The sequence below is a fragment of the Colobus angolensis genome, unplaced genomic scaffold, assembly GCF_000951035.1.
Source record: "Colobus angolensis palliatus isolate OR3802 unplaced genomic scaffold, Cang.pa_1.0 Scaffold25, whole genome shotgun sequence".
Taxonomy (NCBI): Eukaryota; Metazoa; Chordata; class Mammalia; order Primates; family Cercopithecidae; genus Colobus; species Colobus angolensis.
In genome coordinates this window covers 5,479,729-5,493,425 of record NW_012115710.1, presented here as the reverse complement: position 1 = coordinate 5,493,425, position 13,697 = coordinate 5,479,729, and the positions used below count along the sequence as shown (strand labels likewise).

Here is a 13,697-nt window from a genome sequence, read left to right as displayed (position 1 = left end):
AGCCGGGGCATCCGCCGGGCCCGCAGTCTCCAGGCCTGGCCCAGGGGTTGTGGCTGTGGGCAGGGCCGCCTTGCGCTCCTTTTCCTTCAGGAGACCTGCGGGCCGGGAAGACGGGTTGGGATGAGGGTGAGGGGGGGCAGATAGAGATGGGAGAAGAGACCCCGAGTCCGAGAGGCACAGGGCGGAGATCCAGAGAAAGAGGGGACGGGGAGTCGGAGAGGAGAGACGGGAAATGAAGGGACGGAGACGCAGAGTGGGAGAGAGACCCAGAAAGAACGGAGACGGGGGTGGCAGAGACAGGTGGACAGATTCACAGAGATGGGGACAGAATGCCGGGAAGGGATTGAGATACAGAAAGACAACGACCCAGAGAAAGAGGGACGGAAGTTCAGGAATAGGGGGGGCAGGGAGAGGGTAGGTGGAGGGTTGGGCAGGTGAGAGAAAAAAATGACAGCTCTGTAATTCCACTGTAATCACCCAACCCCATCCCCTGCGCGCTGTACCCCCTTCCCCCTCCCCCACCATCTGTAAGGGGCAGGAAGGGGCTCTATTCCTGGGGCACATTCCTCATCCCTAGACTCCATGTGACCCCATGACGCCCCGCCCAAGCCCGTGTCACCACCGTGTGAGCACCCGACACACCCCTTCCCTGGGACCCCAGGGGTCCAGACTCCCGGACCAAAGGAAGAGGAGGCTGGGGCCTACACTCCTGTGAACCGAGGGAGGAGGACTTTGGGGACCTTAGGGTGGACGGGCTTCAGAGCTGGCGCTTTTGGGTCCTGGGCGCTGAGGGATCTAGGGGCCTAAACACCTGAGTAATTGAGTAGATTAAGGTTGGGAAGATGGACTCTCCGCACACAGGAGGTGTCTATGGGCCCCCACCCCCCACCCAACGGCATTTGAGGCCTTAAGGGGGTGGGGTGTCCGAACTGGGTGAGATGGGGGTTAGAACTCACAGCTGGCCGGCTCTTTGGGCTTGCTGGTCCCCTGCAGAAGGCTCCGCAGCCCAAGCAGCGCTCCCCCGCCAGGGGGTGTCCCGACCGGGCCGCCCAGCAGCAGAGGGGCCGGGGTCCTGTCGCTCACAGGCCGCGCCATCGCCTGGCACCTGCCCCCAGGCTCACGGGTTCATGGAGAGGCGAAGGGCTGGCCTGCCAGTCACCGGCACACTCCAGTGGTTTGGACGACTGTCTGCCCAAGGGCGGGCGAGTGTAGCCTGCAACCCTCCAGTATCCAGACCGCTGCAAATCCTAGGAGCGACGGGAATTTGAGGTCCTCGGTGCAGAAACGTACAACTCAAAAGGGTCCCGGGAGATCATGCAGTCTGGGCGAGGGGGTGTCCAAATCAAGCGGCCGGCCCTTTGCAACCGAGGGTGAGAGGGAACCCAAGGAGCCCCTTCTACAAGGTGGGCGAGCCTGGCTCTTGCAAAATCTGCAGCTCTCGCAACGGAAGGCGCTTTGCAATCTGCACCGAGAGGTGTGCGCGGAGGGGCGGAGGAGGGGGCAGGAGGAGGCGGCCGCCTTGAGGCGTGGCCAAAGCAAACTTCTTTCGCGGAAAAAAAATCCGAACCAAAACACCCGACGCCACAGCGCGCGCCCCTCCTCCGGGTCCCCGCCCGGCGCGTCCAGCCCCGCCCGCCTCTGTGGGCATGCACCCCAGCCGCGTGCCTCCCTCCGGCTGCAAACACGGGCCAATCGTCTCCGACCCCTTGAGACGCACAGCCAATGGGACCTCTGGATACGCCAGGGCCCAGGAGGGCGCGTGAGGGTCTCAGCGCGTGAGGTTGCCTTGCCTTTCGGTGGGAGGCGGGACACTGACCTACATTTGCCCAATGGGAGGCGGTACTGGGGGCGGGACCGTGACCCAGTTTGGGCCAATGAGGCAGGCGGGAGGGGGAAGCACATGGCTCTGCTCGTGCTACCTGGTGGTAAGGGGTGTGATGGGGGAAGAGGGGCGCCGCTTAAAGGGGCCGCAGTCCTAATGATGGTTTCGAGAAGCAGGAAGCCAAAAAAGCCGAGTAGCGAAGGCTTAGAAAGAGGAAGATTGGTTTCCGGAAGAAGTCTGTTCTTTAATACCCAAATGTTTCCCTACCGCGCCTAGAATCAGACCACTGAGAAACAAGAAGTGTTCTGCCCCTTTAATAGCTTTGTTTTAGGAGTAACTCCCCGCGCCGTGTGGGGAGGCTTAGGACGGACGGGTGCAATCCTCGAAGGGGAGTCTCAGCGACCATGGGGGACACCATCCACTGTAAGACAGAGGACAACGGCAAAAGGCGTCAATTTAGGATGGAAGGGGCAGGGGGCGTGCAGGGGGCGTGGGCTGGGCCGCGCAGGGCTCTACCATCGGAAGTCTGCGAGCGGGGAACCGGAATGTACCAGGTCGAGAAGCACGGGGCTGAACCACAAGAAGCCAACAGGAGGGGGGAATCGGGATGTCCAGATTCAGCATTAGGCTGAACTACTTGAAGGTCTTCATGGGGGGTGTGGACTGTACCATGTTGCGAAGCTGGGGTGGTGAGATCCCTGGGCTGAACCACAGGGAGGCAGTAGGCGGGGTTGTACCTTGTAGATTCTCAGTAAGGGGAAAAGGAGCATAAGATTGTGGAACAGCGTAGAGTAGTACGACTTGGAAAGGGAGAGAGGATCCAAATTGTACCATTTTGGAAATTCACAGTAATAGGAAGCACAGAACAGTAGGTAATCGGACCATAGGAAGGCAGGGGTCAAGGGTTATAGACCAAGTTACAAAACAGTGAAGAGGAAAGACAAATCGTGGGACAGCAATGACCTAGGGCTGGGAGGTGGACTGTACCACGTTGATATATAGGGAGAGAGAGAAAAAGAGACAGCTCAGGAGGCTACACCATACAGACGCAGGAAGGGGGATGGGACTGAATCACATGGAGACACCAAGGGGAGACACATATAAGCGGGTTAGCCCAAGACATAGAGCGGGTGCAGACTGGACCATACCATGCAGGCGGTAGTTGGGGCCTCGGCAGCGCCTCTCGGGGTGCCGGGGGTCCCTGTTGCCCCTCAGTGCCCTGTGGGCCAAGGGCTGCAGGGGCCGGCCATTACCGCTGAGGCTCTGGAAGATCTGGGATGGAGGATTCTGGCTCAGGAGTCTCAGGGAGTGCATCTGCCATGGAAGGAGGGTGGGAAACTGGGAGTGAATAGTGAACGGTCTTGGTGACATCACGCGGGAAATCCAGCCCCTGGGAGCAGGTGGGCGGGGCCTGTTCTCAGCCCCACCCCATCCCCAAGGGTGGTCTGACCTTACCTCCTTAAATTCAGTCTATGAGGAGAGGGAGGGCAGGTGAACAAGGGGATACCCAGGCCAGTGAGTGGAGTACCCAGGCCTAGGAAGGGCGGTGCGGACAGAGGGTCACCTGGAGGGAGGTGATATTGAGGGCCCGGTCGATGAGAATCCAGGTGACAGTCTCGGAGCAGGGCGGGGTGCTGAGAGAGCCCTGATAGGTGATAAAGCCGAAGGACTCAGGGAACAGGAGCTCCAGGCTCAGGTCTTGAAGAAAGTAGGCGTCATCTGCAGGAATATCAGACCACAGTAAGGAGGGGCAGCACTCTTGAACACCCCCTCGTGTGTGACCACTGGCCCCAGAACACCGGGGACTTACTCTTGTAGGAGATGCGGGTGATGGTGTCGCGGTTAAGGAGGCGACTGAGGAATGGGTTAGAGCTACCGGCCACCTGTGCGGGGGTACAAGGTGAGGACACAGGAGCCCAGAAGTCCAAGCCCTCAACCGTCTCCTCCCCCAGGACCCAGGAGTCTGGGCCTCCCAGCACCCCTCTTCCCTCAGACCCCGGGTTCCAGGCACCCAAGTGCTCCCTCCCTCAGAATCTCGCCTACGCTCACGTTGACAAAGAGGCTGAGAATGGCCAGGCCATTGGGGCTTCGGGAGGCAGCGCTGAAATTCCCATAGAGTTCCTGGTTGAAGTGAATGAGCTGCACCTGGGGGAAGCACAGAGCATGGGGTCCCCCAGCAGAAGGGGAGGAGAGGATGACCCAGCTTTGGGGGCCCGAATCAGGCTGAGGATTAGTGCTTAGAGTGGGAGGCCAGTTCTGTGGAGGAGGATGGGGTGAGGCACTACCAGGGTGAGGTGGGAGGAACTGGGGTGACTCAGGGTGGAGGGTCGCCGGTAAACAATCAGTGGTCACTACCTCAGCAGAGAAGCCCTGGTGGTTGATCTGATGTTCCGAGCCAGCTCCGTCGCGAGCTCCAAACAGCAGCCGCAGTTCACTGAGTCGGTGGCTATAAAGGAGGGGACCCCCAGACACATTGACCACAGGTCGGGGTGCAGGCAGGAAGGAGACGTGTCGGCCGGTGTTGTACAAGGTTCCCCGGAGCTGTGGGAGAGGCAGGAGCTGTCACGGGGGCAGGGAGAGATCTTTTCTTTCCCGTTTCCCACGCTTACATTTTCTGATTACAACAGTCTTTTTTTTTTGTGAAGCAGAGTCTCGCTCTTGTTGCCCAGGCTGGAGTGCAATGGTAGGATCTGGGCTCACTGCAACATCTGCCTCCTGGGTTCAAGCGATTCTCCTGCCTCAGCCTCCTGAGTAGCTGGGATTACAGGCATGCGCCACCATGCCCGGGTAATTTTGTATCTTTAGTAGAGACAGGGTTTCTCCATGTTGGTCAGGCTGGTCTCAAACTCCCGACCTCAGGTGATCCACCCGCGTCAGCTGGGATTACAGACACGCGTGAGCCACCGCGCCCGGTCCTTTTTTTTTTCTTTTTTTTTTTTTTAATAGAATCTTGCTCTGTTGCTGAGGCTGGAGTATAGTGGCAGGATCTTGGCTCACTGCAACCTCTGACTCCTGGGTTCAAATGATTCTCCTCCCTCAGGCTCCCGAATAACTGGGACTACAGGCGTGTGCCACCACACCCAGCTAATTTTTGTATTTTTAGTAGAGATGGGTTTTCACGTGTTGGCCAGGCTGGCCTTAAATTCCTGGGCTCAAGTCATCATCCTGCCTTAGCCTCCAAAAAATACTGGAATTATAGGCATGAACAACTACACCTGGCCAAAGGTGACATTTTAATGGGGACCTGAAGGATAAGCAGAGGTGACTTGCAAAAGAACAGAGAGAAGGGCATTCCAAAAAAAAAAACAAAACAACAACAACAAAACATAAATAAATAAATAGGCTGGGCACAGTGGCTCACGCCTGTAATCCCAACACTTTGGGAGGCCAAGGTGGGCAGATCACGAGGTCAAGAGATCAAGACCATCCTGACCAACATGGTAAAACCCCATCTCTACTAAAAATACAAAGATTAGCCAGGTGCAGTAGCTCGCACCTGTAATCCCAGCACTTTGGGAGGCTGAGGCCGGTGGATCACAAGGTCAAGAGATCAAGACCATCCTGGCCAACACGGTGAAGCCCTGTCTGTACTAAAAATACAAAAGTTAGCCGGGTGTGGTGGCATGTGCCTGTAGTCCCAGCTACTTGGGAGGCTGAAGCAGGACAATTGCTCGAACCCAGGAGGTGGAGGTTGCAGTGAGCCGAGATCATGCCACTACACTCCAGCCTGGGCAACAGAGCGGGACTCCAACTCAAATAAATAAATAAAAATAAACAAATAAATAAACTGCATATATATAACACATTTGCCAGAGTGCCAAACATATAGTAAGTGCTATGTAAATGTTTGCTATTATTACATATCCTAATAGGAGGATTGTGAGCAGGAGTGATATGATTTCATTTGTGTTTTAAACATCCCTCTAGCTGTGGGGTGGAGAATGGATTGCAGGGAGTAGAGAGGCAGGACAGTGAGGAGGCTATGCCACCAGTCTAGGTGAGAGATTATGGTGCCTGCATGAGACTGGGGGCAGTAGAGGGCGTGATAGGTGAAAGGATTTAAATAATATTTAGTAGCAAGGCTAGAAAGAACATGGAGTGGAAATGGATGTGAGGGAGAGAGGATGGGATGGGAAATGGCTTTAAGGCTTTTGGCTGGGGCAGCTAAATGAAAGGTAATCCCGGTTCTTATAAGAAATGGTATTGGCCAGGCACGGTGGATCATGGCTGTAATTCCAGCACCTTGGGAAACCAAGGCAGGAGGATTGCTTGAGCCCAGGAGTTCAAGACCAGCCTGGACAACATAGTGAGACCCCACGTCTACAAAAAACTTAGTTAGCCAGGCATACTGGCATACGCCTGCAGTCTTGGCTTCTTTTTTCTTTTCTTTTCTTCTTTTCTTTCTTTCTTTCTCCTTCTTTCTTTCCTTTCTTTCATCTCTCTCTCTCTCTTTTCTTTCTCTTTCTCTCTCCTTCCTTCCTTCCTTTCTTTTTCCTTCTTTCTTTTCTCTCTCTCTGTCTCTCTGTCTCTCCCTCTTTCTTTTTTTCTGAGACAGAGTCTTGTTCTGTTGCCCAAGCTGGAGTCCAGTGGCGGGATGTCAGTTCACTGCAACCTCTGCCTCCTGGGTTGAAGCGATTCTCCTGCTTCAGCCTCTCCAGTAGCTGGGATTACAGGCACATGCCACTACACCTGACTAATTTTTGTATTTTTAGTAGAGACAGGGTTTCACCATGTTGGCCAGGCTAGTCTCGAAATCCTAACCTCGTGATCTGCCCACCTCGGCCTCCCAAAGTGCTGGGGTTACAGGCGTGAGCCACCACACCCGGGCATGTCCTAGCTACTTTTGAGGTTGAGGCAGGAAGATCACTTGGGCCCAGGAATTTGAGGTTACAGTGAGCTATGACTGGGCCACTGCACTCCAGCCTGGGTCACAGAGTGAGATCCCAATTCCAAAAAAAAAAATGTATGGTCCCCAGCATGGTATTGGAAAGCAGGTCCCAACATTCATGCTACACTGCCTGGTTTGCATGCCAGTGCTGGCTCTCTGTGTGATCCTAGGCAAGTAACTTAACCTCTTTGCGTCAGTTTCTGCATGTATATAAGGTTAATAACTGTACCCATTTTGGCTGGACGTGGTGGCTCATGCCTGTAATCCCAGCACTTTGGGAGGCCAAGGCAGGTGGATCACCTGAGGTCGGAAGTTCAAGACCAGCCTGACCAACATGGAAAAACCCCATCTCTACTAAAAATACAAAAAATTAGCTGGGCGTGGTGGTGCATGCCTGTAATCCCAGCTACTTGGGAGGCTGAGGCAGAAGAATTGCTTGAACCCAGGAGGCGGAGGTTGCGGTGAGCCAAGATCACACCATTGCACTCCAGCCTGGGCAACAAGAGCAAAACTCCATCTCAAAATAATAATAATTGTACCCATTTTGTGGGGTGGTTATGAGATTAGAGGCTCATCAAGCTTTTAAATCTGCCTGGCACAGGAAATGTTCTACTTTTAATTGCTTCTGCAGAGATGGGGAGACCAGGGGGCCACGGTTGAGAAGGGAAGAACAGGTGATCCATTTTACAGTGTAAGCAGCCTTCTCTCTGCCCACTGGGTGTCCCCTCCTCCCCCAAGGCTGCTCTCTTACCTCAGCACCCCATTCCCCAGTCTCTACTCATGCCCATCCCCAGTGGATTCGATAGCTCCTCCCTCCAAGCCCCTTACCTTCTCTCCTCCAGTGCTGAGCCTTAATGGGGGCAGAAAGGGGTCATAAAGAACCCTCTTCAGCTCCACATCCACGGGGCTCTGCCGCTTCCCCACCGCACACAGACTCCACGCTGCATTCACCAGGCCCCAGAAAGGAGGCCCTGGGGGTGGGGTCAGAGTAGGAGGACAAGGAGTCAGAAATAGAGACTGGATCCCAGGGCTGGCATCTGCTGAGTGGGCTGTGGTCTGGACTCCCAGATCCCAGGGGAGGAGGGGCTAGGGACCTGGACTCCTGGGTCTGAGGGAGGACTGGGCTTGGATCCAGAATCCTGGGTCCTAGAAGAATCTTGGAATAGTTTCCAAGTTTAGTAGAGACGGGTTTCGCTAAAATGGCCAGGCTGGTCTTGAACTCTGAACCTCAGGTAATCCACCCACCTCGGCCTCCTAAAGTGCTGGGATTACAGGCGTGAGCCACCGTGCCTAGCCGATCCAACCCATCAAGCCATCGTACATGGAACTACAACTCCCAGCAGGCCCCAGGGCTACCAGCCTACCCCTCTGCTGCCTACCTACCCCAGAGCCCCATGGGAGTTGTAGTTCTTTTTTAATCTCTCTTGTCCCACAGCTGGATGATTATTAATGTGTTGGGGAGAGAAGCTGCAAGAGAGGGCTGGACAAGGTGGGGGACGGGGCTACCCAGCCTCCGGTTCCTAGCGGGAGCCAGGACCATCCTCTCCCGGCAAACACACACAATCTCCACCCCCACACTTTCCTTCCACTCACTCCCACTCACTACTTGAAATGCGCATGTATAATGTCCCATGGTGAGCCCCTGGGGTTCAGAGGCTGGCCCGACTCCTGAGGGACAGAGGAGGGGGCTGGGACTCCTGGTCCTGAGGGGAGGAGGGAGCTGGGAACCCAGGTTCCTGAGTCTGAAGAAGGAGGCGCCGGGAGGGCCGGACTCCTGGGTCCCCGCCTTGGCGGCACCTGGCACGAAGTTTCCCTGGAGATTATCCTTGTAGCTCCACCAGTCCTCGGGGTCAGGTGCTGGTCCGATGTGAGCTGGGAAGAGAGCAGCCTGAATCCCTCTCCTTGGCACCCCCACCTCCAACCTCCCTCGGGGGCTCCTGCCGGGAACCCCAGGTCTTACCTGCTGCCCCCAGTGCAGCCCAGAGTACCAGCGCTCGAGGGGCGCTCAGACGAGCTGCAGCCCCCATCCCCAGGAGGCCTCCGAGGGACCCCTGCCCAACGCCCTGCCCCCCCCCCCCTCAGCTCCTCTGTCCCCTCCTTCTGGGACCCTGTCCCTCCAGGACTTCCAGCTTTCCTCTCCTCCCCACAGGGAGTCCCAGTTCCCCAAATGCCAGAGCAGCCAGGGACTGAGACCCCTCCCTTCAAACCCACTCTTCTCTCCCGTCTCTCTGTGCCTTTCCTCTTTCCTCTCCTCTTTTCCCGGAACCCTCGAGTCTTTCTCTAGATCCTGATCTTCCTACCCTTCTCAGCCTTCTGCTGCCCCCAGGGCTACCTCTTGGTTCCTAACCCACACCCCCTCTCCGTTCTCTTTTCATTAAGCTCTCCCAAGCCACCTAACTCCAGGTCTCCATCCAGCATCTCCTCCTCCTCCCTCTCTCCTTTCCAGCTCCTGCCTCTTCTCCCCTCTCTCCTTCTTCACCTCCTCCCGCCCTCTCTCTGTGTCGGCCTCCAGCTTCGTGCTCTCCCCACCTCCTCCTCTCCTGCCTCTTCTCCCAGTTTCAGTCTCTCTTCTCTCTCATCCCTTCCTCCCTCCTCCCCCTCCCTCTCTTCTCTCCCGTGGTGTTATTTAATTTTGTTGTTGGGTGTGGGGAGCAGGTGATCTCACAGCAGCAAACACTCCTCGGGTTGGCTGGGGGTGGGGGGTGCGAAAGGGGCAGGATTCGGAAGGAGGTAGGGGGCTTGTCCTCGGTTTCCAGCGGCTCTGGGGCCACGCGGGCGGGGGTGGCCGGGACACCTGGGACCGCGAGCTGGCTGTTCCCATCCTCCGCAGGAAGGGGAAGGGGGGCGCTTAAGGTGGAGCTGGGAGAGGCTTCGGAAGTCTCCCTGCCAGGGGCCGCCGGCCTTGGCAGATGCGGGGTCCTCCTGCTCGCGGGGACCCAGGTTGGAGCCGCCCCAGCGCCCGCAGTCCCCCTTCCCCGCCCCAGGGCTCCACTGGGTCCTCTGCCTGGGGCTGCCTTAACGGGGCCAGGGGATCCCCCTGGGAGCCTGGAGTGCAGTGAGCGCTGCTCGCCGGGAGGGGGAGGCAGAGACCTGGTGAGGGAGAGAGAGGAAGGGAGGAGGAGCCGGGAGGGCAGAGGCGGAGAGCCGGAGGTGAGGACCCACAGCTGCGGAGGCTGGGGAGGGGAGGGGAGCCTGAGATGGATACGGAGAGGAAGGGCGGAGGGACAGAGGGTTAGAGAGGCAAGAACAAACCGCCAAGCAGGAGGGAGGAGGAGGGAAAGGAGGAGGAGGAGGAGTGGGAGGAGGAGGAGGGGGAGAAGGGAGGTGGAGGGGGGAGGGAAGGGGAAGGAATGAATGAGAGAGATACAGATACAGACAGAAAAGGAGACACAGAGACAAAGCAAGACAGACATGGAGACATAGAGACACACACTTAGAGACAGACAGACTCAGAGACTCAGAGACCAGGCAGCAGGTAGGGTGGGGAGAGACAGAAAGAGAGAGAAAGAACCATCCAAAGACAGAGAGAGACACCAAATTTTTGTATTTGGGAGGAAGAGATGGAGTCATGCTACGTTGCTCAGGCTGGTCTCAAATTCCTGTCCTCAAAGGATCCTCCTACCTCGGCCCTCCCAAAGCATTGAGATTACAGGCATGAACAACCACACCCAGCCTCAGAGCCACCACATATTATTGTTGTTATTATTTGTTATTTTTCACCCCGTCTAATGATAGTGAAACTGCTCAATGTCTTCTTTTCTTTTCTTTTTTTTTTTTTTTTTGAGACGGAGTCTCGCTCTGTCGCCCAGGCTGGAGTGCAGTGGGGGGATCTCAGCTCACTGCAAGCTCCGCCTCCCAGGTTCACGCCATTCTCCTGCCTCAGCCTCCGGAGTAGCTGGGAGTACAGGCGCCCGCCACCTCTCCCAGCTAGTTTTTTGTATTTTTTAGTAGAGACGGGGTTTCACCGTGTTAGCCAGGATGGTCTCGATCTCCTGACCTCGTGATCCGCCCGTCTCAGCCTCCCAAAGTGCTGGGATTACAGGCTTGAGCCACCGCGCCCGGCCTTCTTTTCTTTGTCACCCGAGCTGGAGAGCAGTGGTGCGATCACGGCTTGATCCAGCCTCAACCTCCTGGGCTTAAACACTCCTTCCACCTCAGACTCCCAAGTAGCTGGGACTACAGGCACGTGCCACCATGCCAGACTAATTTTTAAAAATTATTTTTTGTAGAGATGTAGTCTTGCTATGATGCCCAGGCTGGTCTGGAACCTGTGGGCTCAAGGGATCCTCCTGCCTTGGCCTCACAAAGTGCTGGGATTACAGGTATGAGCCACCTTGCCCAGCCTGACACCAAACATTAATGAGACAGAGAGACATAGAAAGAGACACACATACATCAGTACAGGTGGAGAGAGACACAAAGAGAGGGAGAGACATAGAAACAGACCGGGCGTGGTGGGTCACGCCTGTAATCCCAGCACTCTGGGAGGCCAAGGTGGGCTGATCACTTGAGGCTAGGAGTTTGAGACCAGCCTGGCCAACACTGCCAAACGCCATCTCTACTAAATACATAAAAAATGAGCCGGGCACGGTGGCTCACGCCTGTAATCCCAGCACTTTGGGTGGTCGAGGTGGGTGGATCACCTGAGGTCAGGAGTTCGAGACCAGCCTGACCAACATGGTGCAACCCAGTTTCTAATAAAAAATACAAAAATTAGCTGGGCATGGTGGCAGGTGCCTGTAATCCCAACTACTCAGGAGGCTGAGGCAGGAGAATCGCTTGAACCCGAGAAGCAGAGGTTGTAGTGAGCTTAGCCAGGCGTGGTGGCACACACCTATAATCCCGGCTACTCAGGAGGCTGAGACAGGAGAATGGCTTGAAACAGGCAGGGAGGCTGCAGTGAGCTGAGATCCTGACAGTTCACTCCAGCCTGATCGGGCTGGTCTCAAATTCCTGTCTGCTGGCTGACAGAGTGAGACTCCATTTCAAAAAAAAAAAGTAAACGAAAAAAGAAAGAAACACACAGAGCTAGAGACACAGACCTGGGAACAGGCACACACACGTCTATAAATAGAGACACTCGTGCAGAGAGAGAGACATCAACAGAGAGAAACAGATGGACAGAGACAGAGAGACCCAGATAGAGGGAGAGAGGACCAGAAACAGAGCGAATGACATGATGGGAGAGACTAGAAAGGAATCAGAAAGACAGAGGCATTCAGAGAGAGCGAATTGGGATGGACGTTCAAAGACCTAGAGATGGAGAGAGACACCCAGAGAGAGTCAAGGATGGAGAGAGACACAAAGAAAGAACACAAGAAGGAAAGGTACATACTAATAATTTGTTGCTGGCCGGGCTTGGTGGTTCTTGCCTGTAATCCCAGCACTTTGGGAGGCTGAGGAGGGAGGATCACTTGAGATCAGGAGTTTGAGACCAGCCTGGGCAACATAGTAAGACCTTGTCTCTATTTTTTATGAAAAAGAAAAAAAAAAGTTGGGGAATGGTGGCTCACGCCTGTAATTCCAGCACTTTGGGAGGCTGAGGACGGCAGGTCACTTAAGATCAGGAGTTCTAGACCAGCCTGGCCAACGTGGTGAAACCCCAGCTTATCAAAACTACAAAAATTAGGCCGGGCACAGTGGCTCATGCCTGTAATCTCAGCACTTTGGGAGGCTGAGGCGGGCGGATCACGAGGTCGGGATTTTGAGACCAGCCTCATCAACATGGTGAAACGCGTCTCTACTAAAAATATAAAAATTAGCTGGGCGTGGTGGCGCGCGCCTGTAATCCTGGCTACTCGGAAGGCTGAGGCAGGAGAATCTCTTGAACCCGGGAGGCAGATGTTGCAGTGAGCCGAGATTGCGCCACTGCACTCCAGCCTGGGCGACAGAGCGAGACTGTCTCAAAAACAAACAAACAAACAAAAAAAACACTAAATTAGCCGGGTGTGGTGGCATGTGCCTGTAGTCCCAGCTGCTCGGGAGGATGAGGCACGAGAATCACTTGAACTCAGGAAGTGGAAGTTGCAGTGAGCTGAGATAGCAACACTGCCCTCCAGCCTGGGCGAAAGTGTGAGACTGTCTCAAAAACAACAAAACAAAAATCTGTTGCTATGTGAAAAATTACCCTAAAACTCAGTGGTTCAAAACAACATTTATTGTATTCACAGTTCCTGAGGGCCAGGCATGTGGGAATGGCTTTACTGGGTAGCTCTGGGTCCCTCAGTGAAGCTGTTGGACAGGGCTGCAGTCATCTGGAGTCTTTTATGACCTAGTCTCCCAAAGTCACACACCTTTTATTCCACGCATCAGAAATGAGTCATTAGATCTAGCCTACACTGAAAAGGAAAGACGTTAGGATCCTCCGCTCTTGGGCTGGGTGTGGTGGCTCACGCCTGTAATCCCAGCACTTTGGGAGGCTGAGGCAGGCAGATCACTTGAAGTCAGGAGTTCAAGAGCAGCCTGGCCAACATGGTGAAACCTCGTCTCTATTAAAAATACAAAAACTAGCCAGGTGTGGAGGCGTGCGCCTGTAATCCCAGCTACTCAGGAAGCTGAGGCAGGAGAATCGCTTGAACCTGGGAGGGAGAGGTTGCAGTGAGCTGAGATCGAGCCATTGCACTCCAGCCTGGGCAACAGAACAAAACCCTGTCTCGAAAAAAAAAAAAATCCTCTGCTCTTGAAAGGAAAAGTATCAGAGAATTTGGGGACTAATTTTCAAACCACCATAGGTGGAGAGAGGGAGAGAGACACAGAGTTGTGGAGAGAAATAGACCCTTAAAGACTTGGGAGGGGCCGGGTGCAGCGGCTTATATCTGTAATTCCAGTGCTTTGGGAAGCCGAGGCAGGAGGATCACTTGAGCCCAGGAGTTTGAGACCAGCCTGGACAACACAATGAGACCCCATCTCTGCAAAAAAAATAAATAAATAGGCCGGGCGCGGTGGCTCAAGCCTGTAATCCCAGCACTTTGGGAGGCCGAGATGGGC

At 55.1% G+C, this 13,697-nt stretch overlaps 3 protein-coding genes across 4 annotated transcripts in view; 1 reads left to right on the top strand and 2 right to left on the bottom strand.

Annotated features, from left to right (window-relative positions):
* Positions 1 to 1,979, bottom strand: part of DBP (D site of albumin promoter (albumin D-box) binding protein) — a 7,474-nt gene extending 5,495 nt beyond the window's left edge. The window contains exons 1-2 of the mRNA XM_011946537.1: positions 957 to 1,979; positions 1 to 95 (exon numbers count right to left, since the gene is read on the bottom strand). Coding sequence (XP_011801927.1) covers positions 1 to 95; positions 957 to 1,095 — 234 coding nt within the window. The 5' untranslated portion in view covers positions 1,096 to 1,979. The remainder of the gene's footprint in view (positions 96 to 956) is intronic.
* Positions 1,980 to 2,049: 70 nt separating this feature from the next.
* CA11 (carbonic anhydrase XI) lies at positions 2,050 to 9,410 on the bottom strand. Of its 2 annotated transcripts, XM_011946448.1 has the most exons (11): positions 9,127 to 9,237; positions 8,671 to 9,011; positions 8,508 to 8,582; positions 7,539 to 7,681; positions 4,178 to 4,363; positions 3,872 to 3,967; positions 3,633 to 3,705; positions 3,387 to 3,541; positions 2,971 to 3,136; positions 2,339 to 2,392; positions 2,050 to 2,243 (listed from the first exon to the last, which is right to left on the bottom strand). In XM_011946448.1, exons 2-11 carry the CDS (start codon positions 8,735 to 8,737, stop codon positions 2,218 to 2,220), a joined length of 1,041 nt encoding a protein of 346 aa, XP_011801838.1. In that variant the 5' UTR covers positions 8,738 to 9,011; positions 9,127 to 9,237; the 3' UTR covers positions 2,050 to 2,217. The 2 variants fall into 2 exon arrangements, with proteins under 2 accessions (XP_011801838.1, XP_011801839.1); XM_011946449.1 differs by lacking the exon at positions 2,339 to 2,392 and having other exon boundaries at positions 8,671 to 9,410.
* Positions 2,173 to 13,697, top strand: part of LOC105514801 (galactoside 2-alpha-L-fucosyltransferase 2-like) — a 42,209-nt gene continuing 30,684 nt past the window's right edge. The window contains exon 1 of the mRNA XM_011946452.1: positions 2,173 to 2,245. Within this exon, the coding sequence (XP_011801842.1) occupies positions 2,227 to 2,245 (19 nt within the window). The 5' untranslated portion in view covers positions 2,173 to 2,226. The remainder of the gene's footprint in view (positions 2,246 to 13,697) is intronic.